A 27,206-nucleotide genomic window follows, 5' to 3' on the forward strand; every position below is an offset into this window, starting at 1 on the left:
AGAATGGAGATTATGTATGTACAATGCCTAGCACAAATAAACAGTGTCTCTTGTTTTTTATTTCATTTACAAAATATTCATGGAATATACATTATTGTCCTATTTTTACAAATTAGAAAACTGAGGCACAGAGAACACAACTTACCCAGGTCATATCAGAGCCAATAAGAGTATTAATCAAGGTCTTAGGAACCGGATTTGTTTTTTCTATAACCTATTATTTACATGTGGTCTTCTTTAAAAGCATCTTTTGTAGGTTCTCAATATATATGTATTTGTGCATGTTAAACTGATTCAAAAATTATGATGTGACTATTTCATTATATACTTAGAGTAAGTAAATCTGTAACTAACATGTTTGCTGATTTAATTTTCTGTACCTAAGGATTAAACAGAATTTTTACAACATAGAAAGTTGTTTAAAGATAACGTATTCAAATACCTTCATTTGATAAATGAGGAAGAAACTAAGTTCAGGGTAGGTAACACACACTGCATGTTTAATAAATTTGCTTTAGTAAAGGCAATTTGAAAGTAAGCATTTCCATTGATCTTTCTCTTTTAAAACTCATTGTTACTGTGATATATAAATACATTTAGTCTTACATAACTTTTATATATGTGTATAGTTAGTTGTATAACTGTATGTAGAAATTATGGAAAATCAGTGCATTTAATAGCTGTGTGACAGACAAATTATTTAACATCTTGAACCTCATTTTCCTCACCCGAGGAATAAGAATACAAGTAAAACCTTGTTTATAAGGCTTCATGAGGATTAAATGAGATAATGTATGGTGCTTGAATATGTAAATTTTAATTTTATTTTATCATTTTTAATGATAAATGATAATGAAATATCATAACTGTTATGATTACTGTTGGGGGGGACTTCCTTTCCTCTGACCTCATGTTGCTATGAGGAAATTCTTGAGGGCAAGATTCATATAGGATTTGACTTTGTTTTTCAATGTTTATATACTATAAATAGGTATTAATGAACAAATTAATGAATTAATGAAATGGAACTTCTCTTTGATCCAAATGAGTAACTTAGAATTACTTCATTGGAGGAGAAATACTTTATCAATTAGCTTTTAGTACATAACAAAACACCCCCAGACCACCATTCATTAACAAATTGTTCTGTGGCTCAACTGGAATGGCTTTTGTCTGCTCCCTGTGTTTTGGCTGTGTTCAAGCATCTGCAGTGAGTTGGCTGGTCCCTCATGGCCTCGCTCACACGTCTGGTGGTTGGTACTGGCTCTCAGCACGACCACATGTCTATACAAGGCTAGCTTGGGCCAGAGCAACAAGAGATGGGGCACACCCCAGTGTGTAAGTACCATTAAGGCATCTGTTTGTATAGTGTTTGCTCTTCTTCCATTGGCCAAAGCACATGTGGGAGGAGTCAGCGTGAGAGGAGATAACACAAAGGTTTGGATACCAGGAAATATGATTATTGGGGCTCTTTCTTGTAACAGGCTACTACAAATATAACTTTTGAGCCTCCCTTGCTTTATTGGATTTTTAATTTATGTTTAATGCTTTGATTAGCTTTCCTGTTAATGAAGTAAAGTGGATAAATCATTGAACGTGATTTTAAAGTCAGCATGATCCTTTATTAAGAATTATTGTCTCATTATAATTTTTAAGTCAGAATGTGACTGAGCCAAAGTTTAGTTGCTATGACTGGCGATAAATACTAAGAAAATTTATTCCTCCCCCAGTGATGATGGTGCTTATGATGGTGACTGCACCTAACAATAAATGAGCTCTTAATATATGTCACACACAATGTTAAATTCTTCACATACATTCTCCTATTTTAGCCTTATCATAGACTATTATTTTTCATTAAAAAAAATCAAACAGGAAAGTGAAATACTAGGAGGCTAATAAGTTCCCCCAGAGTTTTATACTAGTAAGTGGTAGAGGTGACAATTGACATTTGTTGGTCTGACATTAGAACACAGACATCTGATTTATACAGTGTCACAAATTTTATATGTGTATACATGGGTTGGTATACATATAGTATATATTTTAAATATGAAATGAATGTATGTAATTACAGTGCTTTACGTTATCTGTACTTAGTTATAATGCTGTTATATTATTTGATTCTTCCAGAATCTCAACAGTAATCTCAGTGAGTCAATGTCCCAAAAAATTAATGGCACAAGTAGAATACTGTGTTAAAAGGCATCATTCTCACCATCATATTGTACTTGCTTTCTGAGAGGTATAACAGTTAAAACATGTCAAACCATGGGTTTGAATAATAGTTTAATAGTAGGAGACTTGGACTTTCATGGAACATCAACAGTAGTGTCATGAGATGGCTTTTGAGGCCTTGAACTTGGCAGCCACTGCAAAGATTCAATTTGGCCAGCAAAACATAGGTAAAGGCCAAAAGGGAAGAGGGTAAGCAGGAAGGGACTGGCTGTATTTATGGGTGGGCTTTAGAAATGAAACTCTCCCAAAGCAGAAATGGAACATGGAAGTCAACTGCCATAGCTAATAAACTGAGATATTTAAATCTACAAATCACACGTGTTTGCTATAGTGGTGTAAAGTAAATGGGTTCTAGTGAGTGTATAATGGTATGTTCTTGGGGCTCATATTTTTCTTGAGAGAATGTGAAAATTTTGATGGTTACTATTTATAAAATGGAGCATTTGACCCCCGAAAGTCATTGGTTTGATATTAGCCTTAGTTTTCTAATATTTCCTAACAAAGAAAATAGGCATTTTTCTTGTCATTTTTAAGTATAGTAGGCACTACTATGGTCTATAAACAATTTACGATTTTATTTAGAAATGATTATGTAACTCTGCTTTTAAAATTAGAAGAAACAACAGACTTTGGCATCTGTGGAAGTGGCCTACATATCTGAGTTTATGTCAGAATGAGTTGTGAAGAATTAATTGGGGGAATATTTTTAAGACCTGCTTTTTAATGGACACAGATTTGTGAGATAAAACACATAATAGAACATTCCTCATTTATTTCTATACTTATTCACCCAGGATACTCCTCATGATTTTTTAAAACATTGCAATTTTTCACAGTGGATTCTATGATTTTGTTAAAGAGGCAATTAGGGAAAAACATGACAACAGTCTTTTCTTACCAAAAATGATATGTTTCTTTGCTTTGCCTACCTGAGCATTAGAATCTGAAAAAAATTATTTTTGATTTCAGATTCTAATTCATCTAGATTTACCTTGGGTACAATATTGCATCTCACAGAGTTTTAGTTCCCTACAACAAAAAACTGCTATTATAACCTAGCTCAAAGTATGGCACTCAGGATTCAATGAGCTAAGTATATGACAGCAACGTGGCAGAGTGGCTACTGCATAGACATTACTCAGTAACTATTAGTTCCTTTCCCCCGTTTACATGACCACATACCGTACTGTGTGTGTGTATATATATATATGTATATATGCACATATATATGTAATACTATATATGTAATTTATATCATTACATAGCATGCATTAAAAATACTGTCATTGTGAACAAAAACTAAACCTTACCTCAAAGTGGTTTTAGAGATGTAATGGTTATAAAGTAGAAACTAACACACCATTGTAAAGCAATTATACTCCAATAAAGATGTTAAAAAAAAAAAAGGCATAGAGATGTAATGGATTTTAAAAATTAATTATACATGAATTTTAATTTCTTCTCCTATTTTTAAAATTCACATCCTCAACATTTATTTGCCACTCTCTCACACAAACATACATGCTGAGGAAGAGAAGGATATTTGTTTTTCCCGTGATTTTAGAATTTCTGTTTTGACACTGTGTACTTACGGTATTGATTTTCAGAGCCTTAGGACGCATTAATATGTTTTTTGCATTCTTTCTTTCTTTGATGAATAAAAATGGAACTTGGGCGATATTTTATTTCACTAAAACTCTGAAAAAGTAGTGTGCTCCATCCAAATTGGAAAACTTAGTATATAAAACTTAACTTTTTCTTTCTTGGGTTTTTTTACTTAATGATGAGTCAACCTGGAATGCTTGCTGTGACTTGCTCCCGAAGACTTCAGTTTAATGCCTGGAAAAACTAAGAGCTGCCCCTCATGTCCAAAATTCTTCATTCTTCAGCCCTTTGGGGGTAATTAACTCCCTTAGCCCATCAGAGATGTTCACCTTCACTCTTTCATGATTTCTAAGTGAAAAGGTCTTGTCTTAGCTTTCCTTTTCAGTTAGTAAGCTACTGAGGGAGAGACGACATTCCTTACATCTCTCTCTATTCTTTATAGCACTTTTGCTCATAGCTGCTGCTGACTCAATATTTGATAAATGAATTAATGGTCATTTAGTCTCTCACAGGCTCCATGTTGAACATCCTGGAATTGTACATATAAATATAAAAGTGGGCTAAACCACTCTTTAAAAGAATACATCATTTAAAAGAAGCCTTTGGCGTTAAAGTGTTTCCATGAATATAAGAATATGAGAAATGATTCTTGCCCAGAGGGTTTGTTATATATTTTGATGCTTGGTATATATTTGTAGAATAGCACTTTTTTCTAGTCTTCTCTTCTTTCCCAAGTTAGCCTAGATGTTCAGGGGTTACTGGACAGAAATCAGCTAAAAATACATTAATGACTTTCTATAGCAAATACGATTAATCCTCCCACAGTAACTGACTCTAGGAAAACCAAACCTAAGAGATTTGAGAAGTTAGGTATGTCATGAATTTCGTATTAGATTAACTGTGTGATTTACATTTATAGCTCAGTCAAGGTTATCTCTGATTTTTAGGAAGGAAAGATGGAAAAAGAAGAAATGCTTTTGCTGTTATTCCCAGGGATTCAAAAGGAAAACAGTTTTTCCTGAGAGAGTCAAATAATTGTTTTCTGTAAGTGGATACTAGGGTAATATAAATGTGTTTCAAGTAAACTGTGTTAATGAAGCCCAAAAAAGCTTTAAAAATTACATTCTTCTTGTGTGCCTAGTACTTTGAAAACCCCTTCAGACAATTTAAAGGGTACATTTATTATGCAACATCCTATATTCGATGATATTTTAATGACAGTGTCACACTGTCTAGCTTTCTTCCTTGGTATATTGTTTACATTTTAGCCAGTGAACTGAGGAATGAGTTACTATCTTTCTTGTTTTTTTTTGTTTTTTTTAGTTATGAAAAAAATGCAGAATAAAAAATACTTTGCTGATGTGGGTTGTTTATTCTTTATGTTTGAACTCTGTCCTTTAAATTGGGTTAACTTGCTAATTTCAAATTCATAGCAAAACCACCCTTGTGTGGCTTTTTCCATGGTGAATTACAAATCATTTTGGCTTTAATGTTTGGCAGATATGTACTTGGTCTGTGTATCAGATCTGCCTTTGGTTGGGTTCCTGGTTGCTCCAGTGCAGCAAAAATTGAATTGCAAAATATTTTTATTGGCTTGTCACCTTTGCTGTTGTAGAAATACTAAATCAAGTATCTATTAAAACCAGATTCTCAAATGCCTGACTATTCAAACTGTTCTGCTCAGGATTGATCCGGGTTTTGCCTTCGTTTTCAGTTTAATTCCAAATTCTGTTGGTCGGTTTTCTGAACTTCTTAGTCATTTTACACATTTTTTGGGGTACAAGATCCATTACATGTTTTTATGTTTTAGTGAATAATTGATTGTTATTACTTAGTGAATAATTGATTGTTTTAAAGTGATATTATATGATTCCATTTATAGACTGATAACTGTTTTAGAAAAAGAAAATACTTTAAAACTTAGCGTAATGTTGCAGACCAACAAGGCTAATAAGCAGATTTTTCTTTCCAGGATTAAATACGTTAGGGCAATTAATTAAAATAGAACTAAGACATTTCAGGTATAATGTCAACAAATATGTTTCTTAAAAATTTTTTTAATTCTTTTCATTCCTTAACAAATATTTCTGCCAAGCCATTATGAATAAAAGTAGGCCAATATTCAAATTGTCTTTTTTTTAAAATTGCCACTTAAAAGATTTATGTTAAATCAGCTTTATTAAGCTTTCTTATTCAAAAATACTTGCTCATTTAAAAATATGCAGTGAATGATAAAAATAAACAAATAGCTTTATATCAGATTCCCCTGCTATGACTACTGATAATAAATATTGAAGGCAGTTAGATTTCTTAAAGGGAAAAATTGAACGTTTTTCAATGAAAAAGATTTCTCTCAAATGGGATGTAAATGTGCATAGTAGATGAATTTTTAAAACTTAAAGAATAAAAGTGTTAATTAGTATTGTAGTTACCAGCTATTAGGTGGTAGTATCTCTATCCAGTTCTTCACCATCTACTCCTATAGGCCATGAATATCTACTGATCATCCACCCATTCTTCCATTCTTTCAGTATCATTTAAGAGCATGATAATTTGCATATTGTTTGGCCTTGTTTTCTAATATATGGAAAAGTTAATTATAGTAATTCATAATTAAGAGAATATATGATAAAACAGGTATTAAGAGAACCCTTTCCTGACAACCTCCATCCCCAAGTCTCAGTCAGATTATTAAGTTAGATGTTCTCAAGGAATGTTTCTTTTTTTCAAAGTACTTTTATTGATTTGATGGTAAGCCTTCTTTAGTTTGATAATATAATCCTTCTCATTTGTTGTAAGGGGCTCACGAAAACTTTTCCAGAACTTAACACAGTGCCCTGCACATAGTGGGTGCTTAACAAATATTTGTTGACTGAATGACTGAATATGAAATACAGTATAAACACTCAGAGAAGTGAAAGTTAACTTGGGGTTGGAATTAACAAGAAGGTCTTAATCAGTAAATGACATGTGAATTGCCTTTCTAAGAAGAGAAGGACATGGATAGGTGGAAAGAAGAAAGAAAGGCATTCACTGGAAATGCTGTAAAATAAGAGAAGATAACATAGCACAAAATTAACCATTTTGAAGTGGCATTCAGTGGCATTTAGTACACTCACAATGTTGTGCAACCACCAACTCAATCTAGTTCCTTAAAACTTTTATCACATCAAAAGGAAACCCTGTACTCATTAAGCAGTTGCTCATTTCCTCTCCTCTTCTTAGCCCCTGGCAACCACCAGTTTGATTTCTGTCTCTATGTATTTACCTATTCCGGATATTTCATAGAAATTGGAGTTGTATGACATATAACCTTTGTATCTGGCTTCTTTCACTTAGTACAATGTTTTCAAGGTTCCTTCCCATTGTAGCATATATCAGTACTTCATTCCTTTTACAGGCTACGTCTTTCATTGTATGTATATCCACAATTTGTTTATCCATTCATCCATCGATGGGCCTTTGGCCTGTTTCCACCTCTTGGCTATTATGAGTAATGCTGCTATGAACATGAATGCACATGTAATTTTTAGTGTATTTTTTTTCATGCTTTGAATTTTCTTTTATTTATTTTTACTGAAGTATAATTGACTTACTATATTATATTAGTTTTAGGTGTACAGCATAGTGCTTTGTACACTATGCTGTACAAAAATGTGTTTTTATACATTATGAAATGATTACCCTAAGTTTTGTTACCATCTGTCACCATACGAAGTTCTTTACAGTGTTATTGACTATATTCCCTATGCTGTACATTACATCTCTGTGACTTACTTATTTTGTAACTGGAAATTTGAACCTCTTAATCTCCCTCACCTATTTCTCTTCTCTTCCCACCCCTCTCCCCTCTGGTAACCACCTGTTTTCTTCTCTGAATCTATGATTCTGTGTCTGTTTTCTTATGTTTGCTCATTTGTTTTGTTCTCTAGGTTCCAAGTATAAGTGAAATCATACAGTATTTGTCTTTCTCTGTCTGACTTATATCACTTAGCATGATGCCCTCCAAGTCCATCCATATTGCTGCAAATGGCAAAATTTCATTATTTTTTATGCCTGAGTAGTATTCCTCTGTGTGTGTGTGTGTGTGTGTGTTGTGTGTGTGTATACCACATCTTTTTTATATATTCATCTGTTGATGGGCACTTAGGTTAATTCATATCTTGGCTCTTGTAAGTAATGCTGCAATGAACATAGGGTTGCATATATCTTTTCTAATTAGTGTTTTTGTCTTCTTCAGATAAATACCCAAAGTGGAATTGCTGGGTCGTATAGTGGTTCTATTTCTAATTTTTTGAGGAATATCCAGACTGTTTTCTACAGTGGTTGTAACAATTTGTATTCCCACCAACAATGCACAAGAGTTCCCTTTATTCTGTATCCTTACCAAAACTTGTTATTTGTATACTTTTTGATAATAACCTTTCTGAAAGGTGTGTGGTGATATCTCATTGTGGTTTTGATTTGCATTTCCCTGATGATTAGTGATGTTCTGCATATTTTCATGTGCCTATTAGCCATTGGTATGTCTTCTTTGGAAAAATGTCTATTTAGGTTCTCTGCCAATTTTTTTAATCAGATTGTTTATTTTTTTGATATTAAGTTGTAAGAGTTCTTTGTATATTTTGGATATTAACCCATTATCAGATATATTATTTGTCAATATCTTCTCTCATTCAGTGGGTTGCCTGAGGAGACAGATCCAAAAAATATTGCTAAGACTCTTCTAGGAATCTCATGGCTTCTGGTATTACATTTGTCCTTGAGCCATTTTGAGTTTATTTTTTCATATGGTGTAAGGTCCAGTTAACTTCTATTGTATGTAGCTCTCCAGCTCTATTTATTGAAGAGACTGTCTTTTTCCCCATTGTATATTCTTTTTTTTTTTTTTTTAATTTATTTTATTTTTGGCTGCGTTGGATCTTTGTTGCTCTGCGTGGGCTTTTCTCTAGTTGTGGTGAGCGGGGGCTACTCTTCGCTGCAGTGCGCAGGCTTCTCATTGTGGTGGCTTCTCTTGTTGCGGAGCATGGGCTCGGCTCTAGGCACGTGGGCTTCAGTAGTTGTGGCTTGCGGGCTCTAGAAGCGCAGGCTCAGTAGTTGTGGCGCACGGGCTTAGTTGTTCCGCGGCATGTGGGATCTTCCCAGACCAGGGCTCAAACCCATGTCCCCTGCACTGGCAGGCGGATTCTTAACCACTGCACCACCAGGGAAGTCCCCATTGTATATTCTTGCCTACTTTATCATAGATTAATTGCCCCTATAAGTATGGGTTTATCTCTGGGCTCTCTATTCAGTTCCACTGACCTATGTATCTGTTTATGTTCCAGTACCATATTGTTTTGATTACTGTTGCTTTGTAGCATAATTTGAAATCAGGGAGAGTGATACCTCCAACTTTGTCCTTCTTTCTCAGGATTGCTTTGGCTATTTGGAATCTTTTGTGTTTCCTTACAAATTTTAGAATTATTTGTTTTTAATTCTTTAGGTTATCTATTCAGGAATAAAATTGCTAGATCATATTTTTATGACATTATGGTGATTTTAGGGCAAATTATGACCAAATATTTGATATCCTAAGATGAGATCATTTTTTGAATATTATGACTATTCATTTTGTTAATTTTTGCATTAATGAAAAAATTATTTTCAAGTTTATGATTATTTTATTCACAAACATATCTTATTAAAATTATTTTCTACTGTATGTGAGTTTAAAAACAAAGTTTACTTTTTGGTTTGTTTTACCCCTTAAGCCTTTTATCTTCTTACTACTCAAATGAATAACCTGGTAAGGTGATTCTTGACTTTGGAGATGCTGATTAATTTCAGAGCCTTGATTCCATCATCACATTTTTATTTACACTTAACCTTGACATTTCTTTATAATGTTCTGCAAACTGGTAAGCATAAGCATAGAAAATTTTATTCCATTCTTCTAGGATTTCTTCATTCAGTGAGACATGTATTTTCCTCTGTTTTCTTTTACTGCCCTAGCCTGAAATAACAGCCCCACATCCTGTTGCTAAACTCCATGCCATACAAATTCTTTAATTGTAACAAACTTCAGCTTCAGTTCTATTCCTTTAACTTACCTTGTACTCTCCTTGGACTAGAGATACCTGGATAGCCTATTCTGATGGGAATTTAAGTGATTGGCTAAATATGAAGATAAATAACTTAAATAATGAAATGCTATTTAATAAATGATTCTTTTCTACCCACCCTGACTTCCATGATTATTTCAGAGATCAGAGCTTAGTCCCAGTGAAGTACAGAGGAACTTTTTTTTTTCTAATGTAACAAAAATCACATTTGCTCATTGAGCAAAACTCAGGGATTGACATAGACAGTCTTCATAAATAAAAAGTCACCAAACTCTTAAGGGTCCTGGAATTCTCTCAGCCATTGGTGCCTGGGCAGAGTTTACATACAAGCAAGGAGCCTGTGTGCAGTGGACATCTTTTGTTTTCACCTGCCAACATTCATTACTCATTCTCTTGCTGACAGCACACTCATTTTACTTTGGGGAACCAGCCATCAAAGACATTGGATACTGTCTTGATAGGACGATATATCAAGGTATTCTACTTTTCCTGGCCAAGGACTAGGGATGTGACCCAAGTTTTGTGAATCAAGTTTTTTTTTTTTCCCCCAGAGTGAAGTCCTTGAACAGAGTAACAGAAAATCTGAAATTGATCTTAGGAAGCCCTGAAGAAAGTACCCATCAGTTTCTGCCACTCAGATCACCAGACCTGATTGATTTGTTTGTTTGGTTTTTTCCCTCGGTTCTGTTTGTATCTCCTCTGCATCCTCCTTCCAATGGTTATATTCATACATGGAGAGGCTATCCCAAATCCTAAAGCTATCCTGCAGAAAACAGCCTGGGAGAAAGATGAACCCATCAAAATAAAAGGGCTTAGGGAGGACAGAATTAAATGTGTATCTAAGAGATTGTTCATAGGGAATTATGAAGGATAGCACTAGTCACCAACCACAGGGCCAGTACTAGATTGGTTCACAGGACTGACAGCAATTACTCAAAAAATTGGAGTCTGGCACTAATCCAAACTATTTCAGGAAAGGTGGCAAATTCTAGAACTTCAGTGTCTTCATTTCCTTCAGTGTTTATTTTTTTCTGGCATCTAGTATAAATACATCTAAGTTATTCTCAAAAGTAAACCCTCTTTCTTGCTCTTGTCTGTGTTGCACACTACAAAACAGTGGTTCACAGAGTGCGGTCTCCAGATCAGCAGCATTTAGGAACTTGTTAGAAAAACAAATTCTCAGGCCCCACCCCCAGATTTATCATTTCAGAGACTCTGGGGGTGGGGCCCGGCCAGCTGTGTTTTAGCAAGCCCTACGGGTGGTTCCGAAGCCCACTACCATTAAAGGACCACTGACCTAATATCATGCCAGAGTTTGGTGGACACTCACAAGTCCAATATCCCAGGGGAATTAATGTGTCATTGTTCAGGGAGGCTCATGGCCCTTCATAGGTTGAGGAAAAACTGGTTTGGGGAGAACATTTCCTGCCCTGTGATAAATTTCTCAAGAATCCTTTGGGAAGATGTGGTCTCCAAATCAGGCATTCTGCTTTCTCTGCCATGGCCTGGCATTGAACTCTACTTCCACCAAACTCTACACCATGCAAATCAAAAGAGAAATAAATAAAGCAACACCAAGCAATGGAGATCTTTATTTGAAATGTTATACCAAGAAAACATCAACAGGGAGAAAAGGTTGAATTCAAAGGGAATGAGTGGGTTAGAGCCAATAAAAACAACTGATTGTGGTAAGCAGAGGCAGTTACTGAAACAGGGAAAACACTGGATCCTGTGGAAAGTACTAAAGAAGTGCGGAGAAGCAGTTTGTAAACTGAGAAAGTGAGTCCTCATGAGCACAGGCCTACTTTCCTCCTTAATTAGACTGGAATTGCCCATTAGTGGGACTCACCTGTGATTAAACCCAACAAAACACATTAGCTACTGGATGTGCAAGCTTGAAAACAAGTTAAGACTGTTTTAAGATGGTTCATGGTTTTAAAATGTTGATTAGAAAGTTGCTTCTGCTGGTGCTATTAATCAGTGCGGTTGGAATGTGAATCCCCAACTTAGGGAGAGGAAGAGATGCTTTTGTTTAATTTTCCCAAAGAGTTAAGATGTATGCAGCAAGATGTGCTGATTTTGCTATCATTTAAGTTGGCACTGTTAATGGAGGGGATCCTTGAAGACTGTCAGGGGTGGGAACTGACATGAACATCAGAGCATGGCAATGCAATTGACAAGGTGGTGAGTGCTGATGGTGGAACGGGGGATACATGTTTCTTGAATTTTAGTTCTGGCTCTATTCACTACCAGTCAGATGTTCTTCGTTATTTCAAAGTAAAGTTTGAGGCTGAATAAATAAATAAGACAAAAAGCAAATAATTTGTAGACAGTAATTTTAGTCATAACTTACTATTTAGTTCAGTGCAGTTTTTTATTTATGGCATGACAGTTACTTATATAGTTTATATTGAAGCAATTAAGGATCTCCCTTGATCCAGAGGATACTAGAGTGGGCAGAGATACAATTACTTTAAAAATCCAAGTGGTGAAACTTGAACATCTTGTTCTGTGAAGATGCTGCTATGTTATTATGCTACTATTTTCTCATTACTAGAATTACAGCATATGCATTTTCAGGAGCACATAGTAAATATTGACCTTTCATTTTAAATATTTGGGTAAGCTAAGGATCTCTACTATGAGTAGACAGGTTAAATATGGTGCATTAAAGCAATCCTGATACACCCCTTGATGCATGGCTTTTTAAATTATCATGTATATCATCTCCAGTAAGTTGTAGCTTTTAAAATTACATCGTAGTCTTATAAAATTATCGCTTTATATTAGAACATCTTAGTTCTAATATAAAGTGTGGTCATGGCTTCCTGAGATGTCATAATTCATCAAATCTTTTTTCCCCTACATCTCATCTCCACATCCTTTCTGAACTGTACACTGTAATTTTTAGATTGCCAAGTATGATCTATCAAAACTAGAACTTGGGTGTGGTACTTAGTAATTTTTGGATATTCCAATAAAATAATAATCTGATGTCTAAGGAGAACTGGATAATTTTCTATTGATATTTTATGGTATTTTGGAACCTCTTAATATATGAGTATGCACTAACAGAGGTGGGGAATTGAAATACATTATATTATGTGTCAAGCTAGTCTCATACGGCAAATGATTTGAGAGGACAGGGAATAAGAGCCAGGAGTATTGAGGAAATATAAGACAGAATTTCAAAGGCAGGAAGAAACTTGATGGGAGAGTAATGAAGAATGAATTGGTGGAGATTTGTGTATAATTACAAGGCATGTTTGGGGGAAATGAACACAGTATTCATTGGAAGGGGTTAAGAATGAAGACTTAAAAAAAATACTAGAAGCAGGAAGTCTGGAAACATAGGCTGTTTTTAATGATTTGTACTGTAATATCCATGTATCATCTAATGTATTCATCTATATTTTCAGACTTGATGACCACCCTCCACTGTGAACAATATGTAAATAAGTGGTTTTAGCTCAGTCAGAGAAGAAGGTGCATCTGTACAGAGAGAAGGAATTTGTCAGCCTTCTGAAAAGTGAACACACTGGAAAACCACGGTTTTCACTTTCTGGGTAGAATTGGTACTGGGTCAGTATTTTCAGATCAGCTCTAAGATAATGGCATTTATTTCCCTTTGCTCCCTTTCCTGTGAGTTTATCATCCAGGACTATCTAGAAGTTCTTTATCCAATGTGAGCACAAATGACTAGAAAAAATGAAAGATGAAGCCGCCAGGTAGCCTGTGACATGCAGTGTTATCTGCCTCTCTCTTGAATGGTGCCCAGCTATGGACCCTACAGTCTTTGTGTCTAGTCAGCTTTGAATTTTACTTACAAACACGATATCTTTTTCCATTTAGCTTTATGTTTACTTCGTTTTATTATTTGCCACTCCTCTCCCCACTTCCCTAAGCCAGAATTGGAGGGAAAAAATTTTTTTATATCAATAGGCAAATATTTTAAGTTATTTGAAGTAAATAATGTGGGTTTAGGGCTTTATTTATGTTTCAGCTCACTTCTAAACACCGTTATGATCTCTAACCTATGGAGGGAATTTTCACTGTTTTCCAGTGAACGTTTAAAGCTAAAAGTTCAGAGAGAATAATAAAGTGCCATCTATATGTTAACAACTCTATGAATTCTTGCTGATTGACAAACTGAATTTTGTGACTCTGTGTCTGCATAGCTGGTATTTTACATGTTTCCGTCAAATTGTGGTTGCTCCAGTTGATTTCAATTTTTTCATTCTCTTTTCCAATTTATTATACTCTTTCCATCTTCTGGTTGGCTAGTTATTGATGCTTAAACCTAGTTTACCGTGTACACGTTGGTGATCAATTTTTGGAAGGATGCTTGTAGGAGCTCAGATACTGAGAAAGAAAATATACCAATAAAATGTAAACTGGAGAGAAAGAAAGTGGGCAACCAAACTTTAAAGCTTATCTAAATGGAGCTCACTGTTTTAAGATTGTGAGCCTGGAATGGCTGTACCTACTTTAAGATTTACTAATAATTTTACCCTTTTACTGAATATTCTGTGAAGGAATAATAAACCCTGTTCTTTGCCATAGATGCGTTGTGTAAGTCAGATCTTTTGGAGAAAAACTCAAGAGGAGAAGCTGCTGAGTTTACCTGAGGGTTTTTTTTTTGTTTGTTTTTTTGTTTTTTACTTTAGAGTAAAGTTTCCTTGACGGCACTGCTTGTTGATTAAAATGCTTTGCAAAGTTCTTCCATTGATTCTGTCAAGACCACACTCTACTTTTTTACTGCAGAGGCAAATGTTAACCTCTCTTCAGCATTTTCTCCTTTTCAGCTCTTAACATTGCCAGATGTGCAATTAAATGGTCACTTCACCTTTATTATAGTTTTCGTGGCATGTTATTGTCATTATTTTTCTTGTTTATGTACACTATAGCAGTTATGGTCTCCATATGCTTGTTTTGTAAGATAGCTTTTAAAACCCAGCTGAGAGATGCAAGCTGGTGGGGAAAAAATCACCACTGGTCTCTCATTTATCTCCTTTTAACCTTCAGAGGTAAATTCATCTGGGTAAATGTGTGTCTAAGCATCTTTCAGCGATCAGGCAATGTTGTTGTATAGTTCCTCTCTAACAAGAGGAAAGAGGGCTACAGTATAGAACCTGATCTTATCACTTAATAGCTTTGGGCTATTGAGGTAGCACTTTTTAGATAAGATACAATAAGCAGATGAATTAGAAGCTGTGAGGTATGGTGAAATAAATATATGTAGAAACTGGGCTTTTTGTGTTTGGGGAAGAGGGCGTGTAAGGATTTCTTCCTGATGAATATAAAGAAAAACAACTTCAAAGAACATGGGAGTTTAATAATTTAATTAAATTAGAGTAAGCCATACAATTGAATTGAATTGATTTCTCATAATGCTCTTCTTAGAGAAATCCCAAATATCTTGTTTCATGAGAGTCTGGGATATGTACAATACAGAATGCAAATATGCTGTTATTGCTGAAAGAATTACAGAAATAAAACTTCTAGAATGCACATCCTTTGGGGCATGGTTTTTAAAGCTGTCCTATGAAAATGATATATTTCTAATGAGTAATTTTAATGCTTAATAGGAAACAGGGAAATTGGCTTTATGGGAGAAGAATCTATCCCATCCAATTCGAATTATGAAACTTTCCATTTACATTTGTTCAAAGTGTTTTGTCTTGTTTTGTTTGCCTGTTTTTTGTCAGAAAGTGTGGAAAGTTGGAAAGTGTGGAAAGTTGGCAGTGTTGTCCCCAAGACTAAGAGTATGTGAACCCTTTGTTTTCAGTGATCTCATCCAGGTTAGCATCTGATGGTCTCCATCAGACGGGGTTTAGAGGAGAGGAGACAAATAACACATTACCTTTCATCTTTAACATTTCCTCTTTCATCCTGCCTGCATCTAAGAGGAGAGAGTTCTTTTCTGTTAATTCCAGAAATATATGTGAGAGATTTTGTTTTACTTACGATAAAGAATATGAAAATGCATGTATTATAAGCCAAGTTTAAGTAATGAAAAGTGAGATTATTTTAAAATTTAGCAAACTGTTCATCCCCCTGTTTCTATATTCCAAGTTCACATGTAGGATGTATCGTGCCAGTTGATAGACTTCAGCCCATCCCATTTTCAGCAAATCTAATGGTATTTTATTCTATTTTATTTTGGCTGTGCAAATTCTCTCCATATTCTTAAAATCCATTGAAGGCATTTTCAGTGACTAAGGAGATTTCTGTCAGTGATAGTGGAATTGATTGATTTCAAACCTTCTTGGTACTGTTATAGAACTTGGCAAAGAGAAGACTCGTGGCAGCAATAGATGTTTCTGTGAACTTTTTATGAGACCACTGGGAACCTTATAAATTTTTTGGTGATTCCCTCTCCCCTCACCCTCTTTTTCCTTTTTGTCTGGACTGACTATTAACATAACCATGGTATAAATATGCTACTCATCCTGAAAGTACAAGAATTGACTAATAGTGAGGATTTTAAGCTGAGGTTACTAAGAGTCAAACTTCCTCTTCTATTAGATGAAAATCTACCTTATCACCAGCTACTTAGTAGCATGTTATTAGCAAATTTTAAAATTCTCATTTCTTCTAAGTTTGAGGAATCTAATTCTTAAAAATATAGCTATTGAAAAATGAAAAATAGGCTGATGTTTTAGATACCAAATTTAGTTATCCTTTTTTTCCCCCCTGTTCTCATCCTTGCCTAGCCCCTAATGCTTATAAAAATTTTGTGGAAGCATTGTGGGGGGGAAGAGAAACAAAATGTTTTTGTGAAAATATTTAGCAAGAAAATATGGGTACAAGGAATAAAATGAGGAAAATAAAACAAAACATCTTAACCTTAGCCTAAATTTTCAACTTTGTTAAAAATTAGAAGCTCCTCATGTATATCTTATGTTGATAACAATAAAGAATTTCCTAAACTAAATTAATTAAAATTAATTAATTAAAAGTCATCTTTATGGAAGTCTATCATACTTTATCAACAGTATACTTTTCTACTCAGCCATGTTCAATGTTCAAGCAATTAGAACAGGAAAGAGGAAGATATTTAGGGCAACATATGTGTTGTTCATAAAAGCAATGACCAAAAATATGTAAGAAAGAGTTAGGCAACTGTTTCTACTGCTGTCAGAAATCATTCTTCCTTTGTGAAATTTCAAGAAAAGGAACCCTTGAGATTCGGATAATGTGGAAGTGAAGGGAATGTATATTTGGACATCAATATTTTAGTAAGAAAACTGATTGGGAAAGAAAACAGATGTCAAGGTCAGGATGAATATAATGTCTAAAAGGAAATACATAAAGAAAACTATTTTGGTGAAAGGCAGATAAGAAAGAAAAAGAAAACTTTGAAGTGTTCCCTCAGACTTTTTTAAGAATATATTTGAAGCTTGCATCTTTTATGGTGTATTTTCTATATATTCTGAATCCAATGGATTAGATGTCCCTGATACAAAAACATGGTTTTCCAGTTATTAGTCTTATTTTATTTCTGGGCTGTTGAGAATAGGACCATTGCATACAGCTGGGAAGATTGTGCATTGCACCAGTCCAGGTGTGGAAGGCACTATAACTACGAGTGCTGGCCCTGGATCATTACTTCTGTTCAGTGGAATAAACAGATGGTTTTAATGTGTATGTAATATTATATTGCTGACCAAGCACCTGAATAAAATACTCAGGATAGTAGGAGAACAATCCTTAGACCTCATGTTTTCTTCCTCACTCTTCCTAATTCCCCATTTCTTATTTTCATGCCTTCAGGTAGGATGAGTAATAGGGAATCTTGCTGAATCTCTCAGTACTTCTCCTCTCCTCCCCGCCTCTCTCTCTCTCTCTCTCTCACTCACTCTCTCTCTCTCTGTCTCACACACACACACACACACACACACACACACACACACACACAAACACACAGAGCTGTTTTGAAATATCCCCAGGGTTCCTAGTAAAATATTGCATGATGTGATAAAGACCACCTTTGCGAAGCTATTGATTTGGGTGGGTCTTCTGGGTGGTCTCCTAGAATGGAGATAAAAGTTAGTTATATCTGAAATTCCCTTTGCTAAAACTAAGGGACATATCTGCTGATCACAGGCAACAATGAATTCAGCTCACTTTTTGGGTTAAAATCTGAAAATAAAGTTAAAAATAGAACTTTAGAAAATATTTCTTCTGAATTCCTGAAAGAATCCTGGTGCACCCTCAATATATCTGAAATAAAGTAGGGGATAGTTAACATTTTTATTCTGAAAGAGTAAGAGCAATGGTTATATATCATGCCCTAGGATGCTCAGGATATGAGAATGTGTAATATTCCAAGTGATATTCCTACAAATTCTTCACAACTAGTAAGTACAACCTTTGCAAACAACATTTTTATTGATACCTTTTAAACAGTCATCTCTTTTTATTTTAACCAATTCGTATCTATATATAATATTCAAAAATAGCTGAAAATAATTAAAAGTGGCAAGAGAACAGTAGTAAAAAAAACATACCTTTATAAAAAAGTGTTTTTATATATTGCTATGCCTAAAATTATTTGGCTGCATTTTCCAGGACCAAACTATCAGGACTTGGCTTAAGTTCCCTTTCTTTACCTTCATAACACAGTGTGTTTGTGTACTTATATGCCAATAGGAGTAGTCCTTTCAAGTGTAACTATTTTTAAAGTTATTAATGTCCTTTTTCAGTAAGGTCTACTGTCTTGTTGGAACACTGAAATTTATCTGGCAAGACTATCAAAGAGATTTTTGTCTTAATAAAATAACTATCCTTTCTCCAGATGTGTGTATTTTTGACCCTGGGGGATGATATTCTGAAAGGGAGAATATCAACGTGAAGTGCCATTTCAAAGCTTACTACATTTGCTTTTCATTGTACTTTGTGGTGAAGAGGCCTTCTGAATTTGGTGAATTTTATTTGCTCAATTAACTATATCAGTAGTATATTGTAAGGAAGCCTGTAAGATGCTAAATATATGCCATAGAGCAAATATAATTAGTTTTCACCTCTCCTGAATTGTTCCTCATTTTAGTGGGTATGATGTGCATTTCCAAATGCCCATTAACTTTTATTATTGGCTCCTTTATACTCCTCACCTACCTTTATATTTGAACCAGCTGGTTTACCTTCTTTTTCCCTGCTTAATACCACAATAAAGGCATATCTTGGCTTATTGCCCCCTCATATATACTACATGGCTAATACTTCTTTCTGCATCAAATTTTTCCCAGATATCTGAAAAAGAATGGTGCCAATGGGGATTCTGGAAAGACATTCTAAAACAGATCTTAGTGTTTTAAGTTCTTCAAGCCAAGTTTGGAGAAGAGTTTTAACTCCATGCTCATTGTATCCTGTATTAGTTTTTATTATTTGAATTTTCTCATTAGAGCTGGCAGACAATCTAACCCAATCAGTCAAACATCTTGCAAGTTGTCAGTACAAAATATTTCTTCTCTAAGGTTTAAGGGACGTTCTCAGCTAAATGAAGGAGGCTAACAAACCAATAAAGGTTTTGAGGTATATTGTGAAAAACTAATAACATTAAACAGTTTTCAGGATGGATTGGAGAAAAAAAATTAGGATCTGACTCTTTACTTTTGCTTCTAACCATTATAGATTAATAGGGATCTGATTTAATCTCCTGTCTTAAACAACTAGAAACTGGACAAAAATATAAAAAAAAAATATTATTCAGCCATTGGATAAAAGGCAGCGCAGGTCTGTGATACCCGAGGGAAGGATAATTAAAAAGCAGTACTATTATTGTGCCAGCTTACTGCCTGGAGGCAATATCCAGATCCCAGAGAAGGTCTGGAGAACCCACGTAGAGTCCAGCCATTGTGCTGAGTTGTAGAGACTGAAATCAAAGTTCAGGAAAGCCTAGAGGTCTAAAATTTTCAGACAGAGTACCAGGAAGGAAGGGAAAAATGAATGAGAGAGAGAGAGAGAATGAGAATGAACACTGGAAACTTACAGAGGCGTTTCCTCCAGTGTTTGGTAAAGGACTACACTGTACTTGTATGAGAAGAAACAAGCAAAGGTCAAGGAAAGAAGCACCAGAAAGGGGTATGATAAACAATTCCCAGAACTCACATAAGTCTGGGGACACTGGGTATTTCCCCCAGCTGGAGTGGAGAGGCCACCTAATAGGCATTTGTTTGAGTTCAAAAAATTGTATTTCTTTAGGAGTGGTGTTAAACTAGCCCTAGACAACAAGCTGCTCTGTACCTTTTTAAAAATAGCTTGTAATAAAGTCTCAAAAGTAACTTAATTGTGCCTTTACAAAGTCATACACCACATGAAATCCACCACACAACAATGTATAACTCAAAATGTCTCCCATCCAGGAAAAAATTACCAGACATGTAAAAAGCAGTATAACATGAGTCATATCCAGGAGGAAAAAAAAAGATCCATTAATAAAAACATACTCTGAAATGGCAGAGATGATAAAATTTATGTATAAGAATATTAAACAACTATTATTAATATTCCTCATAAATGCAAGAAGGTAGAAGAGAACATAAATACAGTGAGAAAAGAAATGGTAGATACAAAAAACACTCAATGGAACTTCTAGAGAAGAAAAATGCATTATCAGAAATAAAGTACACTAGATAAGGTACAGCAGATTAAGTATTATAGAAGTAAAGGTTGGTGAACTTGACAACATAGCAATAGAGGTTAATTGATTGCAAAATGAAAAACAGAGTTTAAAAGACCTAAAGAATAAATGAAAGCATTAGTAACCCATGGTACAAAAGCAAATGATCCAACACATATGTAATTGGAGCCCCAGAAGGAAAGGGGGAGGCAACAAATATTTTTAGAAATAACTGTTCTAAATTTTCTAAATTCGACAAAACTCTGAAGACTGCCAATGAACACAAAACCAAAGAAACATAACAAAAGTCAAATTGCTAAAAATGACTAAAATGAGGAAATCATAACAAAAGCTGGATAAAATAACCACAGTACGCAGGGAGGAACAAAGATCAGAATTACAACAGACTTCTCCTTAGGAACTATGCAAATGAAAAACAATAGAGTGGCATCTTTAAAGTATCAAAGAAGGAAAATTTTTAACTCAGAATTCTATACTCAGAAAAAAATTTCTTTTAAAAACAGAGGTGAAGTAAACTCTTTTTCAGCCAAACGGAAGCTGAGACAGTTAATCATTAGCAAATCTGTAATAAAATAAATTTTACGGAGGTTGTTCAAGGAGAAGGAAAATGATACCAGATGGAAATTTGCATCTACACAAAGGAATAAAGACCACCGGAAACAGAAATTATGTGGATAAACATAAAATGCATTTTTATTCATTTTTGTTTTTCTTTAAAAGGAAATTGACAGTTTAGAACAACGTAATAATGTGCTATTTTAATGTATGTAAAGAAGATGTATGACAATAATAACAAAAAATGTGAGGGGAACATGAAAATAAAATACTGTGGGGCCTGTACATTATACATAAAGTGATTTAATATTATTTGAAGGTATATTGTAATAAGTTAGTGGTTTAAATTGTAAACCCTAGAGCAACCATTAAAAAATGTTAAGACATAGAACTATGTTATTAAATCAAGAGCAGACATAAAAGGGAATCATAAAAAAAATGAATCGATCCAAAGAAGACAGGAAAAAAGGGGAAGAAGAATAAAGAACAAATAGAAAACTAATGGTAAGATGGTAGACTTAAACCAGTCATATCAATAATTACATTTATCTGAAGTGGTCTAAATACTCCAATTAAAAGGCACAGATTGTCAGAGATAATAAAAGAACAAGATTTAAAATGTATACCCTAACAGAAATCCACTTTAGCTGTAAAGGCACAAAGAATGGAAAAGTTATACCAAACACTAATCAAAAAAAAATCAAAATATTGCCAAAGTAGACTTTAGAATAAGAAATACTAACAAACATAAAGAAAGTATTTTCATTATGGATGTTAAAGGAGACAGCTAGCTCATCAAGAAGAAATAATAATCCTACATGTGTATGAAGCCAGTGATAAAGCTTTAAATACATAAAGCAAAAACTGATGATATTGTTAAAAGACAATATTAAGATAACTAAAGGGTGTCAAGAACTGTAAGGCGTCTGAGACTTTACTCTGTTTGAAAGCTAATAAGTTAACCTGGCATATATTCATGGGTGTTGGCAGAAGACATTAGACTTCTCTATTAGAGACCAGAGATGGTTTATTACTTAGAGCAATAGCAGTAGCCAGAATATCGTATTTTCTTCTGTAGGTTTCTCTAGCCTCAGTTCCTACAGGACAGTGTGACAAGGGCCAGGTGATGTCTGCATATGCAGTAGGTTGGGTTACAGGAGAAGAACTTTGAGCCTAGGGAACACAAATCTTTTATAATTAGTTGTAAGCAAACCTGTGTCACCTTTTTTTCCTGGAGGGAGACATGATTTTTATTAAAATATACAGCAAATAAATCTACTCTTTACTTCAGGGGAAGCACCATTCCTATCTTCCAAGGCTGTTTGCTTCTAGATAGAAGTCTTCCGAGGCTGTTTACAACTCAGAATCCTAGAAAAGATAATTTAGCATAAAAGGACAGTTAGTTATGGCCTCTGCTCTCAAGACTGCAATAATGTGAAAAATATATAGAGAATTTTCTCCTAATGAAAGGCAATCTGTATACTAGGAGAATATGTTTTAAAAAATGTATCTAAGAAAGGACCTGTATCCAAAATATATAAAGAGCTATTAAAACTCAATAATAAGACAAAAATATTGGTAAACATTTTGAACAGATATGTCACCAAAGATGATATATGGATGGCATGGCATATAAACATATGAAAAGATACTCAATATCAATAAATTATTAGAAAAATTCAAATTAAAACTGCAGTGATGCACTATGCCCCTCACTAAAATGGCTAAAAGATTGACAATGTGAAGTATTGCTACTGGTATGTTTTGGAAAACAGTTTGGTAGTTTCATATATAGTTAAATATATGCTGATCCCCTCCTAGTTATTCATCCATGAGAAAATAAAATAATATCAACACAAAACATATACACATATTTATAGAGGTTGGTTCATAATATCCTCAATCTGGAGACAGTCCGTATGTCTTTCAACTGAAGAATGCATAAACAAATTGTGCTATACCATGCAATGGAATACATCTCAGCTATCCAAAAGAAAGAACTGTTGATACACATAACATGGACAGATTTCAAAAGTATTATGCGAAGTGAACAAAGTCAGACAAAAATACTGCATGATTTCATTTAAACGTGTACTTGTAAAGGCAAAACCAGTGTCAGCAAGCACTTCATGGGTTGCCGGAGTTGAGTGTGGGATGTTGACTACAAAGGGGCATGAAAGAAGCTTTTAGGATGAAGGAAATACTCCACATTTTGATTATGGTGCTGGTGACATGAATTATTTCCTTAGAATTGCTGAATTTTATTATGTGTAAATTTTACTTCAATCAAGCTGTTAAATATAGGAGTGTGACTCTATCTTAGAAAATATCGGAGTTGACTAACCATATTTTTTCTTTTCACAAGCATGTTTTTAGTGTTCATAGTAGTTCTTTTTTTCTCTCTCTTTCTTATAAATGAATAATAGCAAATTGTCATGTCATGAGGTTTTATTATATATTTTCAAACTCACTGATATTAAAATCTAGCCTGGTTAGAATTCTCTTACTGCCTTCAACTTAAGCTTGGCTTTAAAAGGCAGTGTGTTTTAGGACTCATTGCTGCTTTTCCTGTTAGGTTTGATGGGAAAAAAATGACTATAAATTTATCTCATTTTTATTTTCAGGATTTTACCGAGTTCAGTTATGTTAACCCTGTGATCCTGGCCAAACTCTTCAATTATGCCTCTTTATCTTACCTCAGTAATTCTCAAGGCTATTATATTTCTAATAACATTAATACCTAACATTCATTGAGCACTTACTATATAGTAGACTCTGTTCTAATGACTTCATCCATTTATTTTCTTTAATTCTCACAACTACCTTGTGAAAGATGCACAGATTTTTTCCCATTTTACAGAAGATGAAACTGAGTCATAGCAACTGCCACATTCATACAGCTAGTAAGTGAGGAAGCAAAGATTTGACTACAGGCAGTCAAGCCTTTTAGAGTCCATTCCCTGAACTGTAAAGCTACAAATCAAGTAAAATACAGATCATAAATTTTAGTGTCTAGGAGAATCAATTAATTTATTTAAATTCAGTTCTCAAACTTCTCCCTCTCCCTCCTGATTCTTATTTGGTAGATTTGGGATGAATTCAGGAATCTGTGTTTTTAGCAAGCACTGCAGGTGGTGGTTTGTTGAACCCAGTTTGAGAAACCCCATTTTCTGTGACCTTAAGCTAATTACTTCTAAGGGCCTTTGTCTTCTATTCAAAGGGGGTATTCTTTTAGGATGAAGTGCTTGCCCAGTAACTGCTATGTAGTACATTTCCCATATGTATTAGCTCTAAATATTTTTATTACCACCATTACTAAATTTTAAATGATTACTATGTATCTGGTGCCCTGTTCTCTGTATTTACTATATTTCCATAACCTAGGCAGGCATAATCTACTGAATGATTTAGCAGCTTTAGCTTCTATTGCCTGAATTTAACCTGATTTCATGGGATGAAACAGAATGAACACCGTGGTTCATGGCTGTCAGTAGTGAAAAATAGCTGGAAATCAGACAAACAGCTTCATTGCTGAGATTGTTTCCGGGCTAAAAGTTCTTCCAACAGCTGTTTGTTTTGGCCATTAATCGTGTCCATTCTTTTTTTTTTTTTTTTTTTTTTTAAGCTGGGGGAAATACAATTTTCTTTAAAAAGAGAATGCAGGCTGGTTATTTCTGAAGTTAGGAAGAATGCCTGTCCTTCCACTATTGTGGTCTTTTGGCTGCTTTGACAGTTGGACTGAAGGGCTTTCCTTTTGTTCTTTTTCACTCTCAAGGCTCAGACTCAGACTGCTGTAGTGAGAAGAAAAGGTAAAACTAGGAGCTCTTTAATCCTAGAGAAGGAGCTTTGTAGCAGTTACCTTCAAGAAAAGTTTCCTCCCCAAAGGAACAGTTAATATTACATGGACACAGACTCACTGAGCAGAGAGAGAGAGAGAATGGATATATGAGAGAATGAGAATATGAGAATTCAAGCCAGCAAGAAAGAAACTTAACTAAAGATGAAGGGGAGTTTTGCCTCTTCCTGAAAGTTATATTATTAGTTGTGTTTTTTTTTTTTTTTTTTTTTTAAATCATGTTGACTGCTAGTTTTGTTTAAAGTATTTGTTCTGGAAATACTAAAGTTGGAGTCTACCAGACTGAGGTTAGAAGCATTTTCTTTGGCAGCAAGAAGATACTTTTATAGAAGCCATGCCTGTACTTGGGGTTGCCTCAAAACTGAGGCAGCCAGCTGTTGGGTCAAAGCCTATTCATACTGCTCTTCCGATACCAAATTTTGGCACTACTGGGTCACAGCACTATTCTTCGAGACCTTTGGAACTTACTGAATCAGAGAGCTCAATGCTTTCTTGTCAGGTCACATTACAATCAGCCTGTGAATTTGAAGAGAAGAAACCCCTCCAAGGAAAAGCTAAGGAGACAGAAGACAGCAAGGTTAGTGGCTGAAAGGTTACCTACAGACTTATGGAGCTGAAATGCAAATTTCCTTTTAGGTAGAATATAAAACATGCTGTGAAGTGGGGAGTAGTAGAGGAATACCGGTGTAAGAAAGTAAGTAGTTTGAAAAGCTGAATATTTAGCCTATGCAGAACTGTATTTATAATTTATGGTAGTAAAAGTTGTGAACGAAATTCTCTGAATATGCCTGTGTTATCAGTACTACTTATTGATGAAGTGCCTAGTTAAATCCTAGATAACTCTCTTACTGATAACTGTAATTGATCACAAATATGAGGAAAAGGGGAGCTATTTTTCAGATATAAAGTAAAAAAAAGATTTATTTGTGAAAACTGGTACAGACACCATCACTTTTCTCTAAATGTCGTTTGCATTTTAAACACTTTCTGACTGAATATGTGAATCCTAGCCTGCTTAATTCATTGTAGTATGAAGGAAAATGAAGTGTGATTTTCCTTGATATTGCACATTTGTCTGGGTTTTCACTTGTAAATTGAAACCCTACTCTTTTACTTATTACTGACATCTTTTTCAGTCATTTAATTTATGACATTTGTGAGCAGTAGCTCATAGCTTTTGGGTTTTAAGCCATACTACACTCATTTTCTCCAGATGCTGAGGGGTACATGGCCCTTCAGTTGGTGAAGGGGATTCATGGGGATTCCTTTGTACCTTGATGAACATCACTTTTTAATGCAGCATTAACTATGACATCAAGCTTTACATTCTCACCTCTGGCTCCTTAGGGAATGATTTGATTTTACTCTCCCACCCAAATGTGATTTAAAAATAATTTAAGAAAAGGCTTCGTATAGAAATCAACTCTACAAGTTAAAAAGAAAGTCACGTTTTTTGTCTGAAATGTCCATTCTGTCTTCACCTGTTCAAATCCTCTCAGGTGCAGCGCAAATGCAGCTTTCTTCATAAAGTCTTTGCTAGTTACCCTTTCCTCTCTTTTCCTTTCCTGTGGTTATTCATCTGTAGTAATGCTTACGACACTTTAATTTATATTGCGTTTTAATTATTTGGATAATTTATTTCTATCCCCACTAAATTGAAAATATATAGCACCTAGGACCTTATTCTGTGCTACAGCTCCCCCTCCTCAATGCTTTAGGCATAACAATTAGTAATTGAATGGATTAATACATGAATGAATGAATCAATGAATGAACAATTATACTGAGAAAGATTTAGTTATGTTCATTAGTCTCTTTGGATCATTCAATCTATAAAACGTAAGGTTTAGAATGAATGATTTTTAAAGTACTTCTAGTTCTAAAATTATTCCTTTTGTGTTTTAGGACAACACTATCTATCCAAGAAAAAGCAATTAAAAGAAAATAGTTAATTTTAGGCTTAGAGTTCTCATTCCAACATAAACAATTCAGGGTAAAAGTAGGGAAGTGTAAATTATCAATAAAAGACTAACAATATTTAACTTTATGCAAATAATTAAAACAAATGCATGTCGTTCTCTTCTAATATTCTGTGTACCCACAATGACTTGTCTGGATTAGATGGAAGAGAAACCACTTTTCTCTCCTGACCATGGCTATCATCTCTGCAGGTTTACTCAAACTTGTACTTTGATAAATGGCC

The 27,206-nt window shown here is 34.5% G+C and overlaps 1 protein-coding gene across 18 annotated transcripts in view; it reads left to right on the plus strand.

Moving 5' to 3' along the window:
* The window catches only part of NAV3 (neuron navigator 3), a 1,129,181-nt gene that overhangs the window by 738,118 nt on the left and 363,857 nt on the right, over nucleotides 1–27,206 (plus strand). For 10 of the 18 annotated variants that reach the window (XM_082351542.1, XM_082351529.1, XM_082351544.1 and 7 more), the window contains exon 1: nucleotides 2,836–25,580. The exons of the other annotated variants lie outside the window; for them this stretch is intronic. In XM_082351542.1, the coding sequence (XP_082207668.1) occupies nucleotides 25,338–25,580 (243 nt within the window). In that variant the 5' untranslated portion in view covers nucleotides 2,836–25,337. Of the gene's footprint in view, nucleotides 1–2,835; nucleotides 25,581–27,206 lie in introns of those variants that run through there. 18 annotated transcript variants of the gene reach the window in all.

This window comes from Balaenoptera borealis (genome assembly GCF_965194805.1).
Source record: "Balaenoptera borealis genome assembly, chromosome: 13".
NCBI lineage: Eukaryota > Metazoa > Chordata > Mammalia > Artiodactyla > Balaenopteridae > Balaenoptera > Balaenoptera borealis.